The sequence below is a fragment of the Cephus cinctus genome, unplaced genomic scaffold (assembly GCF_000341935.2).
Source record: "Cephus cinctus unplaced genomic scaffold, Ccin1 Ccin1_scaffold0351, whole genome shotgun sequence".
Taxonomy (NCBI): domain Eukaryota; kingdom Metazoa; phylum Arthropoda; class Insecta; order Hymenoptera; family Cephidae; genus Cephus; species Cephus cinctus.
This window is the reverse complement of record NW_014333043.1, coordinates 249,101-265,359: the sequence shown is the minus strand read 5'-3', so window position 1 is coordinate 265,359 and position 16,259 is coordinate 249,101. Positions and strand designations below refer to the sequence as shown.

General features: G+C 43.7%; 1 protein-coding gene across 1 annotated transcript in view; it reads right to left on the bottom strand.

Moving 5' to 3' along the window:
* Window positions 1-455: 455 nt before the first annotated feature.
* The window catches only part of LOC107267192 (protein sprint), a 66,267-nt gene continuing 50,463 nt past the window's right edge, over window positions 456-16,259 (bottom strand). Inside the window, 15 exon segments of the mRNA XM_025084417.1 lie at window positions 456-2,236; window positions 2,318-2,510; window positions 2,632-2,874; window positions 2,947-3,078; window positions 3,159-3,619; window positions 7,235-7,464; window positions 7,536-7,718; window positions 7,720-8,230; window positions 8,310-8,979; window positions 9,067-9,689; window positions 9,877-9,972; window positions 10,055-10,230; window positions 10,323-10,507; window positions 12,668-12,859; window positions 14,763-14,886. Coding sequence (XP_024940185.1) covers window positions 2,133-2,236; window positions 2,318-2,510; window positions 2,632-2,874; window positions 2,947-3,078; window positions 3,159-3,619; window positions 7,235-7,464; window positions 7,536-7,718; window positions 7,720-8,230; window positions 8,310-8,979; window positions 9,067-9,689; window positions 9,877-9,972; window positions 10,055-10,230; window positions 10,323-10,507; window positions 12,668-12,859; window positions 14,763-14,886 — 4,123 coding nt within the window. The 3' untranslated portion in view covers window positions 456-2,132.

Below are 16,259 nucleotides of genomic sequence, written 5' to 3'. Positions count from 1 at the left end.
TAATCATATTAATTGGAAAAATAGAGAACGAAGCACGACAATGATATAGACAATAATCTTTAAAAAAAAAACAGGGTAGTCGAACAGTTTTAATAAATTAAATTACAAAAAAATGTACAATATCTAAGCGGGTATTGTTATTTACCGTTATTCATCATGGTCGTTCCCGATCGCTAATAAAATGCAGAAGCCCAGACTGATTTCCCAATTAAATTGCAACCACCCTGTGTGTACACCCCTGTCCGCCTAACTCGATACTAAATGATCGCTTGGAGTGGCTAAAGGATAAAACATTAGAGAATCAGTCTGTAGGCGCATGCGCGTTAGCTGTAAAAGGAAAATGTATAATCGTGGATAAAAAGTTTCGAAACTTCAAATCATTTGGTATAGGAAATCCGCGGCTTGAATCGCAAGGGACGATAGGAAGAGTGAGAGAAAAAAAACGAGGAAAAGAATAAAACAAAAGAAATGTATACAACTGTCGAATAAATACAAGTGCTTTTGCGTAAAATACAGTTCCGCTTATCCATTATAATATTTTCCACCGCGCTCTCGTAAAAAGTACTTAAAATAGAATCCTAAGCTAGCATTCTCGTAAACCGTCTACGTTATAGAATTTTGTGTTATGAAAATTTTCTACGAATTTCATTTTACTCGATTATAGAAAAATTGTAGAGGATTTTCACGCACGACCGAATCTGGGCACCGAGATGGATAGACGTCCCAACGCCTTGACGGTCTCACCGATTAACCGTGGTATATTCCCATCGTCGACTACTCACTGATAAAAATCAAGTGAAAACCAGTTGCCTCTTATACAGGAGACTTTTCATAACTGTCAGTGACTGTCAAGCACGCGTCTATCGGCGATTACGAATTATCATCAAGGACAATCAACATAACCCCAATGACTATCATTTCTATATCATAGTCACGTGAGTGTCAGACAAAGGTAATCGTCCGCCTATCAAAACTAACTTTGCTGATACGCACTCGCGCTTCTGCAATTGAATTGAAAGAAAAAAGAAATTGCGACAGTCGTTACTATCAGCTCGATTGCCCAGTCGGCGTCTTTTTATAAACGCAGCTAATTAATTGCGTCGCTCGTACTTGTAAAAGTTCACGTAATCTTAAATACTGATTAACATACGGGGAAGGTGGGAGGAATTCATTTTTATTTTCTTGTTTTGTTTTTCTCTTTGTCTCATCTTCCTTATTTTCCATTAAAAACATAGATATCCAGGCATGAGATCGAACCGCGTCTGCCTTGCATTATTCATTTTTATTACTTTGGCAGTGATTTCGAAAGAAGTCTTCACTATAAAATCTTATTCGCACCGAACATTGCAATACAGTAAATTCATTTATTCCCATGTTGGTATAACGGGTGAGAGGCTAGTGGTATACGTGGGATCTAGATGAGTTTGGCAAGACAGAAGTTTTATTGTATCCACAATTAATTCGATGCTTAATTCTAATTTTTTGATTTAAAAAAAGATCGTATTAACAAGAAATTTCAAACCTGGTTGCAAATGAATCCCTCATAGGACTTTGATAAATACGCGGGTAAATCTTCAAAGAGACTGGCGTCCGATCGGCTTCGTTGGAAACGTTAACGAGGTGATTAATTAGGTTACGGATTATCATTATTATTATTGCATGTTAAAGACGACCGCGATGGTAGTGAATTGAGGTTAATTGTTTCGCGGGTAACAGTGAAAGCGGATCTCTAGATTATCGAATTTCACGTTATCACTAATCGTCCAGTTGATAAATACTTACCGTATTATTCTTATTACTTAATGCGCCTCTTATAACGAAGACATACAACTCGCGAACATCTAACCCTTAGATATTTTCGTGTAAGATTACGATAAGGCCTGGGTAAATATATTATATAGTATTGTGCCCAATAGAGTAGCCAGGCGCCATACTTGACAAGATAATAGAAACAGCTGGACTCTTTAGGATTTTTCAGGTCTCCCAGGCCAATCACCTCTTAAATGTACCTTAACAATACTAACCTTAAATCACGTTTGGATTCGTTAAATGCACTGAGAGATATAGAGACAGAAAGAAAGAGATAGGGAGACGAAATGGCCGATGGCTGGTCATTGCCTTTAGTATCCTATTCAGGAGCTCGTCCTCGGCCAGGCTATCTTGGCGTCGATCCTCTTGTACGCGAAAAGGCAGTGAGATAGTTCCTGGGGGCACTCGTGATCGCCAAGTAGTGTCTCTGCCAATTCGAGAAATCGAATTCTAGCCTTTTCTCTGCTCTCGTCGCGATTATCAGTGACTACAAGTCGTGTTTCCTTACCCTCGCCTTGCACCAGCTTGAAAAGTCCGTAGTCCTGGGGATTCGTACATCTGATTTTGTGCGCGAGGATCCTACATATGTCGCGGGTGTTCATGTTTGGCCTGACGGGAAGCGTCCTGGTATTTAGAGAACCGTGCAGCTCATCCGGCACGAGGACACGAAGAACCGAAGAGCAGTCCGGAGTTCCGCAGCCCTAAAAATAAACCGGAAATGAGAGTTCAAAATGATATTGCAGACACGAAGAACACGACTAGAGTGTTCTCCTTCGTGCTGCTACCTGGCACTCAGAAGCTTGGCTCTCTGGAATTACTCACGTTTAACGTAGACATTGTTCCCTGGCTGGATTTAAATGTCTTCAGAACGTGAACTGCGCTCGATAGGGTTGTCAAGTAGTAACCCCCTTCACCGGTTAAGAGAGAGGGATGAAGAAGGCCCCACATATACTCCGCTTCTACTTCAGCGCCTACTACTCTACCGCGTACTAGGACCCATACCAGTAAGGGTAGTAAATCGTCGGCGCCAAGGGTTACGTGTCTTCCAGAATTCGCATGCTTAACCTGGTAATTGAATAGATATATTATGTATGAGACGTTAATAAGAAATGATATTGAGACTGTGCTGTCACTTACTGAATTAAAAATGGTTGAAAAAGCTGCCAGCAGATTCTCAAGCTTGTCCAAGGGTGAGTCTGCCTTTTGGAGACGATCTATGTACCTCAGGATACGATCAAGACTCGATTCCGAGGGTGGAATGATCTTCGGCTGATAATGATATTAAACTTTGAACTCGAGGAACGTATCAGGAAGGTATAATTCGTATTACGGTATCTGAAAATACATACCCGAACTCCCAGATCCTGAACGTGTTTACCCTGGGCATACTGAATGCTGTCTGCCAGTGTATGAAGTGAACCAGTGGTAGCATAATGGTCGACGAAGAGTCTATAGACGTGTTCCCGTAGAGGACGTACAACCAGGCCCATCATGACTCCTTCGAGTATGGCGTCCAGATTGAGAAATTCGTTATGCTTCAGCTTGAGCCTCTCTTTCTCCACTTCCTTCTCAAATTCTCTCTCGCCATGTTTCACCAGGTAGTTCTTCATCCCTGACATGAATTGTCTCATGTTCCTCATCACCACGTGAGGACTGGCTTCTTTACCCTCCTTCGTGCACTGGATAAAGTTATCAATGTTCTGCGAAAAGGTGGTCGTCTTATCAGCAGCCAATTGCAGCGCATAGGCTCTTATGGTGGATCCTGTTCCAGCAGCGTCACGATTCCTCAGAGCTTGGAGTCTAGGTGGAGCTGTGAAACAGAAAAAAAATATTTTATTAAAATAAACGTAGTAACTTTATTATAATCTTCCAAAGTATCTTCGTCAAACGAAACACTTGAAAAAGATTCTCCTCTTACATTTAACAACAATGACCCAGGTCCTTTTAATTTTCCTGCAGACATTCTGAAACCACTTTCCAATCTTTCCAAAAGCCCGCCTTGTCCTGAGGCAAAATCTCTTATGTCTTGGACACATTTCAAAGGTGCAGTCAACCACGAGCGACGTTCCTAGTTCCATTATCACGGTGAGACACTAATTACAAAAACTGCCGTCGAGTTTAAGCTCAGTGGGACTTAAGTAGATTGAAATTAAGTAACGATCCTGTATTAAATTAATTAAAGCTCTTAGGTCTTCATCTGTCAAAGAAGAAGTGTTTTACTGTCATAGATTAGGCTAGCTCTAATCTGTCAATGAAGACTCCACGATATTTTGTAGACATTCTACGTATATACTGTAACGCGATCACGGTCATTAATAATAAAATTATTGAAGTACTATTAAATAATATATTCACAAGCTGCGATCGTCACTGTGAATTGAGCTTTATAAACTCGATCAGGAATTAATAAAGCCAACGTCTTCACTTCACAAAGATGGTTGTCTTACTGAACTCACGAAGGTGCAGCGGTTACGCTAGTAAACTTGCACCCTCTGGATTGTCAAGTGGCCGTAGTGGGATAAAGGAGCTCGGATGGAAGTGAAATTATGGGTCGTCAAACTGTGAACGTTATAACTGCACCGACTCGAGTAACAGTTCGAAACTGTCAGCGAGTAGAAGTCGTTGAAAATCTCGTGAAGGTAATCGAGCAATAAATAGCAGGAACTTCTCTATCTGTTGCACTTTAGAACATGAGTGTAGCCTGCAGTACGCGGGTGACGACGTAGGATGCGGTCGAGTGGCGGAATGATGGTCTGGAGGAGTGCGGTGAGGTCGGCTCTTATTCTGGTCTCAGGCAGCAGCAGATGCTTCAACATCAGTGACAAATATCGATAATCTTTACAAACAAACGTTCATTGTCCACTTTGTCTAGGTATATAGAAACCAATGTGGATAAGAAGACAAAATATTGTTGATTGTGCATCGGTTAATCAGTTTTTCAGAAATATACTCTAATACTTAATATACTTGTGGAGTAAAACCATGCCGTAATTTATATTATAATTAGAAATTGGGAATCGACTTTTTAAATTTTGAAAAAAATTTTAGTTACCAGGTCCATTTTTGGAGATACTAATGACAATCGGAATATAATCTTATTAAGTGAGAGAATTCATACGTATATTACGGTACGGTTGTATATTTATGATGTTGAATAAGGAAATAAAAATGGACGAAGTTAATCTTGTCGATCATAAAGTGTACTGATAGGTATTAATACTACTTAACCTATGTGGTAAGTATTATTTGTATGGGTAGAACCTGTTTGTGTCTGTGGGGTCATTATTAACAAGGCAAATTGAAGTTGGAGGCGCCCGACGTTCCGGCGCCTTTTTCAAAGGGGACGTTACAGTTTTAGCGGGATTGCTCAGATATAAAAGGATATGGCTATTATATGGTCTACTTTTTGATGGTTAGGGACGCACTGTTGTTCCCAAGGGAAGAATCAAAAGTTCAATTTGTGAGGTCGATTTACCTAGAATGATCTTTATGGTATTGGCCATTAACTTTATGGTTGTTACTGATCTACCTGAAACTGTCCCTCATAGTTCAGAAGGTCGTAACGATGTATATTGCTAAATTAAAAAAAAAATATAGCATATTCTTTGTGATTGATTCGACCTTATTCAATGATAGTGAACGATCCAACGGGAATCATTGGCTAGATTATTTGCCACTTAAAAAAAATACGACTATCAAGAGTCTCTATCTTTGAAAGATTGAACTTTAATCTCGTCGCATATAAAATTTCAATATAACAAAAGTCATTCTCTACTCTAGGAAGTGAATGTTACATCATACAGTCAATAAAGTAAACCTAAACACATAAAATCGAAGTCGAACTCGCCAAAGCGTGGGAAAGTGCGCTGCAGTGAATAAGTCGTGCAATTGATAAAATTTAAAATTTATGAATAATTCAAAAAAAAAAAAAGTATCAATTGACTTTTTTAAATAACTGAATACGTTGTTACGTCGTTCGAAGTCAAAACATACGGAACAGTGAATTTAAGAAATAAATAACTTTGATTATCTATTTGCTTGGTTTAATCAGTAAATTCACAAAATGTTATTTTCCAAAAGATTGCCCGAGGTTCTTTTTTGCTTTCTCATTTCGTGACTCACAAAATACCCTATTTGCCTAAAATTCTCCGTTCACAAGTTTTCCAAAACAAAGTAGTATCGAGTTTACGTTGTAAGAGTGCTGATTATGCGACAAATGACCCGCCATTATTTACACACTAATATCCTTATCGAATTTCGTTACAAGTGGAAAAAATATTTCAATGACAACAAGTAGACCAATAAAAATAAGTGGCGAAATAAGTAAATAGGTGACCCCCTTAACCGACATAATTATCCGTTCTGTTCGACTGTGAAAAATTGATATCACGATGTATGGAAAAGGCGAATAATTGTTATCAGTTTTCTGGCAAGTACTCGCTGGGTAGTGCTCAAATGTAGTGGCACTGACACCTACGTAGAGGATGAATCAGTTCAGAGCTCTCGTTCTTTCAACAGCTGGCCTCTTTATCAGACTCTTTGACGCACAAGTTTTACTAATTTATTTCTCTTTCTTATTTTGGTTTTATTATTTGTTATATTCTCTGCCTAACTATAATTCTTTAGCGATCGTTTTTCATTTATACAGAGTGATTAAAGTTGTTCGTTATTTAATGAATTTGTTTGAAAATATTACGAGATGGCTCTAAGCAATGAGTGCTGCGTCAGCAGTGGTGACCCCGAAAGTTTATCCGGAATGCGTAGTAGTAGTAGACTAGCACTCTGAACGATGTCCCGTCTGTACGAGCGTTGTTTGGGTAATTTGATCTATTATTTATTTTTAATTAGTGCGTTGTAGAACACCCTGTATATAGTTGATAAAATGAGAGCAGTACTGCACGTAGACCGCGTTGCAAGAGAGTTGCCCGTCAATCTCATTCGGTAAGCTTGCTCAGTGGGTTGGGTTGAAGTTCTGGCTACAATATGGCCTTGCCAGACGTCCCCATGAGGGGGGCTGCGTGTTCCCCAAGGAAAGTTGGCTACAGTCATGGTAGTTCGTGCCCTTTGAATCGGAGGTTGATCTTCCGCACTTTTCTTAATACTTGGTACGATTTTCCATATTCTTTGCTGTTCAACAGGTTTTTATCCTCGGTCTTGCGGCTGCTGGGGTCCTCTGCTCGGATCTCCAGAAATCAACTTGTTGTAACGAATCAAAACGATGCTCAAGATTTATCAGTGACAGCCTTGGTAATTGCGTAGGACAATAATGCGCAATAGGCACGTTCAAAGTTACGCAAGCTGCCCGTTGCGCAATTTGCTTAATTAACATAAACCTACATCTAGAAGTATAATTTCTTTGACATTCCAGCTGTAAACGTGTAATTTATTAGAACTCCTAGGCAAAAGAGAAAATGTATGTACTTACAAAGCAATGGATCAAGTCGTTCCTTGAAGCTTTTGTTCCTTTTGACGCGTTCCACGTCGCTTTCGTCAGTCTCCAACATTGTTTCCCACTCGGATGGATCATAGGCTTGATCCTTTTTTGTGTCGGGAGTATCCTCTCTTTCGTTTCTTTTCTCCACGTTGTCATACGAAGAGTTCCTGTCGCTATGAAGAGGATCCAAAGTATCCGGTGGCTTCAATAATTCAGGGTACCTTTAAGAATTCATGCTCTTATAGTATCCTATTGGTGTCTTTGTACTGTTATTCCGTTCGGCTGAACTTACCGTTGCAGTATGATACTCTGAACGGTCAAGGTATTGCCAATGACGTCCTTTTCGCATTCTTCGTCTGGGAATTTTCTAGCCGCACTGTCGCCCTCGTAATCGGCATCGCAGTCGTAATCAGGTTCGCAATCGTCACCCTCGTTTCCTGGAGCAAAATAATAAATTTTATAAAACCGGAATTGGACAGTCGCCAGGATCTTCAAAGGGTGTTGCTTGATATATACCAATGAACTCCCAGCTGGAATCGACAGCCCAAGATGTGTCGTTGAATACTTTGAGCCTGACCTTTGGGGGCTGAACGGGTTTGGCTCTGGGAATTTTTTTCACCTCGCGCGTTCCTAGGCGTTTAGCTAAGTTGTCCACGGAGGATGATATAAGAGGTGTTTTGTCTTCGGTTTCCTCAGACTCGTCCCAATCAATTGGATGAAGTTGGTTGGTATTCGTACCAACTGGTGTTTGTAGCCAACCAGGTTCACTGTGTCTATATTTACTGGATACTGGGTTATTTCTGGGACGTCTCCTTGGTATTATTGCTGTACTCTGAGCAATGGCGTCCGCCGGTTCCGCGTAGAAAGGACTACCCTGTTTTGATTCCGGTGTCAAGGGGCTGTTACTCTCTGATTTAGTGAGAATTAAACCCAGTTTGTTTCTAGGTGGTGTCATGGTATTCGGATTGTTCAGAGAATTGGCGCTGCCTGTAATACATTGAAACATTCTGTTTAGAAATTTATCACCGAGGTTGAGAAGAAAGAATGTAAAAAAATATATACTTACACACTCGCGATAACAAATCGGGTCTCCTTCCCATTCCTGTCTCCTCCGGTGACCCAGCCTCCGGACTTTTGAGATCAAGAACGGGTTTAAAACTGCTGAACTCAGGACTCGTTATCTCCTTGTAACTGAGCTTCTCGTTCGCCGTGCTCTTGTCGTTTCTCAAGATGAAACGGTCGTTCCCAACGAGCCTGTCGTTCGGGCAGGCGGGACTCACGACGCGTTCCTGAGTTACCAAACGGTCATTAGAATTTCTCAACCGATCTTGAGAATTACTGGCTACATCATTACGCGACAATTTATCATTAGGCGACCAGGTTGAATGATTTGACTGATCGGTAGTGTTCCAGATATCTTCGTAGTCCGATATCTTATCGCCGGGAGAGCTCCTGTAGTAGGACTCCAGGATGTCAGACTCTTGATAGTGCTGCGAATTCTTCCTGGCCTCGCGGTCTCGACGACGCTTTGACTTGCTCGTACCTGACGGCGTCGTTGGCGACAAGACGTTTGGCGTCTTAATACCGACGTTCGAGACTAGCTTCGAGGTAGGAGATAATACGGGCGTGGTTGGTGATAGGGGTGACTTGTTTGACAAATTTGAAGTCAAAGACTTGGTCGACGTGATGCTCTGTGGACTCAGCAGCGACGTGTTCGCATCCGACGGTGTATTTTGCTACAATAAAAAGAACAATAATTCTAATTAATAAAGAACAGTCCAAGCGTAATCAAATAATCTTTAAGATAAAAAATAGATTCTTACCTGAGAACTGGAGACTTCATTGCTCTGATTAACATTAAAGGTGACAGTAGTAGTAACCGTGAAGTTGCTCTGGCTCTGACTAATCCCAGGTTTAGCCCATCTAGGCGGAGGAGGTGGTGGAGTCTTGACATTCTGCCCGAGTATTTGATTCTCCAGGATGGTGTTCCTGACCTCAGTGATCAGAGGCGAGTTAGTACCGGATTGATTATTAAAATTCGATATATTCTGTTGAAAGTTCGACGTCGGGGTACTCGAGCTAAACTTGTTACTCCTGGAGAACTCGATGACGGAGCTCTTGGAGGTATCGACGATGGTCCTCGACGTCTCAAAGTTCATCCTCGACGTCTCAAAATTCATTCTCGACTCCGTGGGACTGAGAACGTTACTCTCAACGTTATGCACTACAGGCGAGGGACAGCGTACACTCTGTACGAGATTGGGGGATATCAGCTTCTGCGACAGCTTCTCCCCAGGTGACATCTTATCCAACCTATCCTTCTTTGCATCAAGGGGCTCGTTGAACGTCGTGAGATTCAAGGTATTTGGTGGTGTTGGTCGCGGTTGACGCGGCAGCGACGATACGAAGGTGGACGTGGTGACGGTATTCGTCGGCGACGTGCACCCTAAAAATAGAAGGCTTTTAAATAAAACGTCCTCTTGATGCATCCCGATCGAAGGGCTCACAGGGAAACGAGGCCACCAGGCCACGAAGCAAGATACAATGGAGCTGGTTTAAATAAAGGAGAAAAAAGAGGGTAGAAAAATATTTGAAAAAAAAAAAAAGCGATTCACTCTCAGCAACATACGTACTCGTATCGTGGGATGATATTGGGGCCAGGTTGAGTACTATACTCTCTGTGGTTGGTGTATTGGCATTGTTGTTACCTACGACAGATAACGCAAGCACTGCATATAAATTCTTTTATATAAAAATAACATGCAATACAGTTATATGTATATACAGTACTATTATACTCATAACACTTACCACCATGAAAACTACTAAGACTCGACGTGTTGCTGCTGCTACTTTCTGGTGGCTTTGGATTCGCCATTGGATACCTCCAGAACTCTTGACCGAGCAACGCCAAGGAGGAGAGTTGCTGTCTGTTCTTAGCCTCTCGCATAGCCCTTGGCAGTGTCAGCTGCACCGGTAACTCGTCACTGCTTGCCAAAATAGGAATAAACGACAAATTGAAGTCTCCAGACGATTGAATCAACTGGTTAATCCATTTCCACCCTACTTCAGGACTCACCAGCACTGTGAATAATGTGCGATCAACGATGGTATGTTGTCGAATCTATTCTCACTGGTCTCCAGGCTGAGCTTGCCCTTGTTGGCCTGGATCAGATAGTGCTCTATGTAGGGACCCTTTCCAGGTGGGAGTCTCACGGACAGAGCCATAGTGTCGCTCTGGCTGGACTGACGTACGACGAAATTCTGAAAGAATCAAATTGCATCGTATTATTTTAAATGACACTCCAACGTATTCCCAGGGCTATTCAGGGCGCATTGTTTCAGATACTTTAAAGTAAAGCTGGGTCCACTCTCAGGAACTGTACCTCATCCACTAGAACAATCCTCTCGTCTACACGGAGACTAATTACAGGGAGCATTGTTTTTAGCTCGAGCTATTTGACTATTCCGGAATAGAAAAGGCGGCTGGATGTAGTACACGTCAAATAGACGGATGGGTGGCTGGGTGGCTGGGTGGCTGACTGGGCGTCTGGTTTGACTGGATGGCTGTGCTATGTGGTGATTGCTGGTACGAAGGGTTGCGCGGGTAGAGTAACGGTACATAACAATTAACAAAGCTGGAAAACAATGCGCCGCTCGTGAAACAATGCAGCATTCGGCTGACGAAGCCTCTTTCTTTCCTCCTCTCAGTCCCTCCTTCATTTTTCATTTCCTCTTTCTCCCTCTTCATCCTCGTCCATGGATATTCCGATTACAAGAGCTTTTGTGCTTAGTTAGCGAAAAAATGGTTATCCGAAGGACGTAGGCGATAATGACGGATGCTGAAAACTCGTCCGGATTCGCTTGCTTTATTTTCGTAAAATGTTCCTTGCGCTTGGATTGCGTTTTTAAATGACAACCGAACGTTTTTTTTTCTTTTTTTTCCTCATTTTTCATTTCTCGAAAATACCATTTACGATTCGAATGCGATTCGGCGGACACAGCCAAGTGGAAATTTTCTATACGGTTTACGTAACGCGAAGTTAAACGATTTCCCACAATTCCGTCCATTGTCTTGTAAAGGAGGTGCTTTCACGTGGCATGTATTACCGTAGGCATTGACACGGTTTTCCAAGCCATATACATACGTGCACACACGTACGCTGGCATCGCCAAGAGGAATCTATTTTTTTCTCTCTCGACACTGTGCTACGCCAGCAACGATAAGGACCTGAGACCTATTCACAGGTCGGCAAACGCGATAGAAGTCAGACGATCTAGAAAACGGTGTCGTTCTCTAATATTACACCAGTCTACATTTTCTCTTTTTCTTCCATTTGCTTTCCTCCCACTGAGAATAATTTCTCGGGTGCATCGACTTAATGCATCCAGTACAGTGTAGCAGATCCGTAACGCATTGTCGGTACCAAGAATCCCGTATAACTAAACGAGCAGAGAAATGACGTCCCTAGATATAGTTGAAGTTAATGGGTACCCGGTTGTAAGGCCTCCCCCCATACAGTGCAGTATATAGATGCAAAGTGCATGGAGTTCAGAGAGTTCAGAAAGTGCACCTAGTCTACCGATGACTCTGCCGATTGGAGAATTGGACAGTCGCCAAGAATCGAACCGTCATATTTCAGGAGTCTCATTGCCCATTACGTTTACTGCGTATTAAACAGACGCTCAGCTCCAGCCAAATAGTCGGCGTGCTACGCTGCGACGCAATTCAACCCTTTCGGGTGGCAGCGACCCCTGCGCTCGAGTTCAGTCTATGTCTCGAGGGTACTGCCAAGCGACGGAGACTCCATTTCATTTGGCGCACATGGCAGTTACCACTGCTTGGTGGGTACCTGGGAGTTCTTTTAAGGAGAAAGAGAGAGAGAGAGAGAGAGAGAGAGCGGGGAGGAAGAGGGAGACTGTCGTAAATAACCTAAATCGAATTGGCGAGTTCAGCCAAAATTACCTGGGAGTTCTTTTAAGGAGAAAGTCGGCGTGCTACGCTGCGACGCAATTCAACCCTTTCGGGTGGCAGCGACCCCTGCGCTCGAGTTCAGTCTATGTCTCGAGGGTACTGCCAAGCGACGGAGACTCCATTTCATTTGGCGCACATGGCAGTTACCACTGCTTGGTGGGTACCTGGGAGTTCTTTTAAGGAGAAAGAGAGAGAGAGAGAGAGAGAGAGAGCGGGGAGGAAGAGGGAGACTGTCGTAAATAACCTAAATCGAATTGGCGAGTTCAGCCAAAATGGGATCAGCGGTGGGAATCGAAGGAAGTGATTGCAAGGGTTGAGTCGACTATATAGGCCAGTGTATAAAAGAGACACGGAGGGGGACGGTGTGTAACAGGAAGACAGGGATGGGATCAGACCGAAAGGGATGCGATTATTTGAGGGTCTAATCAAGGTCTCCTGACGATACTCACCCCCTCTTCCTTGCCCTGCAACAAGTGGAAGGCACCAGCCCTCTGGATCCCAGGAAGAAACCAAATCGGATGGGATCGGATGAGTCTCTCGATGAGGGTGATGTCGCATGCCACCTCACTTCCCGAATCCTCCGATGATCCAGATGAGCCCGCTGAACTGCCCGATCCCTCCGACGATAACGACTCTTCGCTCTGGAACAGAATGCACCCCCGTTGTCTCAATGTGTTCGAATCAAGATTTCAAAGTTGTATCATTTCCCATCTGTTTTATTATTTTCTTTATTATTTATCTCTTTCTACCTTACTCGCTATCTCCTCTTACCAGCAGCCAGCACACAGGCCATCGGCAATCCTTTGACCCTGTACGAAAGTCATCCTGGCGTCTAGACGAAAGGAATAAAGGGATACGATTTCCAGAACGGGAATCGGACTGGTGGGATGATCTTCTTGAGGAAATGGTCCATTTTCTATTTCCATCCGTCCTCGTGAACGAGTGAGCGAACGAGATTGGACCAGGTGCGATACTCTCGTTTTACGATAAAAGAAGCTGGGCATCGAGATAAAAGTGCATACGAAAGATTTTCACGCTTTTAGATCACGTGACCTTCTCATTATAGGGTTATCACATTGATCACGCATATCTTACCCTCCCCGCTATAAGATGGTAATGTAATCGAGATCGTGGGAACTAATTAAGAATTCATTACGTAACAACGTCACGCTAGATACGTACGTCACCGTGAAGATAGTACACCGCAGTTACGTGTATACGGATAAATATGGAAATTTCGTGCGAATCAGCCCCTTAAGCCGCAATTCATGGGGTGTAAATCCTCCCCAGGGACCCGCTGACAATACACTCTAATGCCACATTATATTCCCATGGGCTTTATACGGCTGCTCCCGCACAGGGTGGTTATCTCAATTTGCAGCCAATGCCAATTCCCGATTTATTCCAGCGCCACTAGGCGGCCATTCCTCGCACTCTCATCTATGCGTCTACAGTGCACAGCCTTTATCGGTACGCCCCATAGAAACGCATCGCGGGGGCTGACGTTACTCAACGATATTGGGCCTGGGCATTTCGAGCTGCAACATTTGTACCCTGAAAGCCAGACCCGATGGGATGGGAGAGAAAGAAGAGGATGAAATCGCCATAACAAGAAAGGATGAGAGACAATGCAGGGATAGGGAAGGCGGCAAAGTAGAAACGGCGTATCGATCCCTGCGAGACTCTCAAGTTACCCGGAGTCGATGTTTCAAAAGTGGATTTTTCATTGTGATGAAAATTCGACTTCGAGAAACTTCCCTGTCTTACGCGAACAGCCAGAGAGACCCACTTCACTCGCGATCACTCACCCCTTGGCTAGGTGGGTATTTTTCTAAAATTCATTCGACGCTATATCCCCGTACAATTTGATTGATCCAGATTGATCGCTGGCTCCTCTCGTTCGGTCGCACGTATACTTCAGATCAGTTTTTTTTTATCGCAGTTAGACCGGTCCGATTTCCGCATGCTTTAGCGTCGATATATCAATGCTAATCCCACTCTATGGACCCTGAGTTGGTATACAGTAGCGAGCCCCCACGCATACCTTTTTTCCACTGGACAGTTCTTAAAGGAGGGTATATATAAATATATTCGTGTTACGGTTGGTGTCAAATTTTTTTTTCCAATTTCCTTTCCTATCTACCTCAATTGTGACGGACAAAAAAAAAACAAAATTTCTCGTAATCAGTATCGTTGCTCCGCGTCAGTTGTAAACTTGTCCGTGACGGGCAATTAAGGGATTTGCAATTAGCCCTGCGCTCAGCACGCGTCGCACGTTCCCGTTTAATCCCTTTAGTCGGAACTGCCGTTGTGTCAGTCTGCATTCCAAATTAAATTACATTGGAAACGCGAAACAACCTCGGTCTGCGACGGGAGGATGCTGGTGCCAGGTACCGCGGACCAAGCGGAATTGGTTAGTCGTCTGATGGGCGGCGAATCACTTTCGGTTGAAACGACACGAGATTATTACGAGGCGCATGCGCACGAATAAATAACCATATAAATAAGTGTAGCACCAACTCGAGCCACTCGAGGTGAACGTACCTGTACATGATGTAGCTGCGCAAGTTGATGATGCTGGAGGGGATTGGGCGGGGGTGTACTGGGTGAACTGACCACCTGAACAGTTCCGTGCTGCTGTAGATACGGTTCCAGGAAGACATCGCTCCTGAAATAAAATTACGATCCCTTTAAGTGACGATCGATCCAAGAAACATCATCCCTTAAAATGACTTGCATACTTCTATACGCCGAGTACACAGATCGAAACAAAGGTTATACAAGAGGGTCGACGTCTTGTCGCTGTCAAACAAGATTTAGACCGATAGTCATACAGAGTTCAGTGCATTAGAATGGCACTGGGGTTGAGTATGGGGTTGGCTCTGGTTAGCTCGCATGTTAAAAACGGGTAGTTCGGTATAAGGGTGGCTTCAGAGGGCTTCGCACAGAGGGTACAGAGAAGTCGAAGAGGGCGCGGTAGGTACAATGTATTGTCCTGTGCGTTTGACAGTTGACATTCTTCTTGTAGTCTATGGTAGTGGTACCGTAGAATGCCTTGGAGTCTGCCACTGCCGTTCCTGCTACCAAGGGTGTGTTGCGCGTTGGTCGTCTGTGAGATCAGATGGGGGTTTCCATGACGACGGAAGGTTCTCAACACGTGGCACGGCGCTTGCAGTTTTACGTATTAATGACCCGACCGCTTAGCGTGCACGTCCTGATGACTACAGTGGCTGCACAACCCTTGCTAAACCAGCGAAATCGTACGCGCTCGTGACAGACTGTCGTCGGATCGCAAATTGAAAAGCCGCCTGAAAGCTTTCGGGCCGGTGGGAATGAGATAGGCAATGAATGATAGGACGCCACGAGATGGGGACAGGAGTTTGTCAGAGCGTCGAAACGAGACGGAAGCTCCTGAGGTGAAATTTTCCTTGTAAAGTCGTGCGAGGCTTGGAGGGATTGAGTGAAGTAACGTCGAGTGGGTTAAAACAAGACACCGTGATAGGCACAGACTGTACCTACTACGCGGCTCCTCAGGTTTCGTATTCAAAGCGCGAGCTTTAGCCTAAAGCCAATTCCAGACGTCGCAGCGTAGCCTCATTACAATTGGAATTCAGCCAATACGTCTTAGCAGCATGTAAATTCCTGGTTAAGTCCGTACCAGCAAAGGACGTGCGTACACGGTGGAGAGGGTCGTTTCGTTCAAAATCAACCCTATGGAAGAAACATGGTCGATAGGTAAACACAGCGATAAGTTCCGGCAAAGCGAAAAGGTCTGTGGACCTTGAATTATTCGAGTTTCCTATGTCGCCCGTGAGTGCGAGAGAGAGGGAGATATAGGAAGTTAAGCGCGTTAGAGAGAGACAGACATAGACGATGTGCATTAGACTCTATTCTTCTCAGTCTTGTTATTTCACCGCGGAGAACGGCGGCAACGGGAACAGGGAAAAAGCGGAAGTTAAGAAGTTGAAAAATGACTGCGAGACATAGACTGTACCCGAGTGCAAGAGAGGCGATGGAACGAGTGAGATGAGTAGATACAAA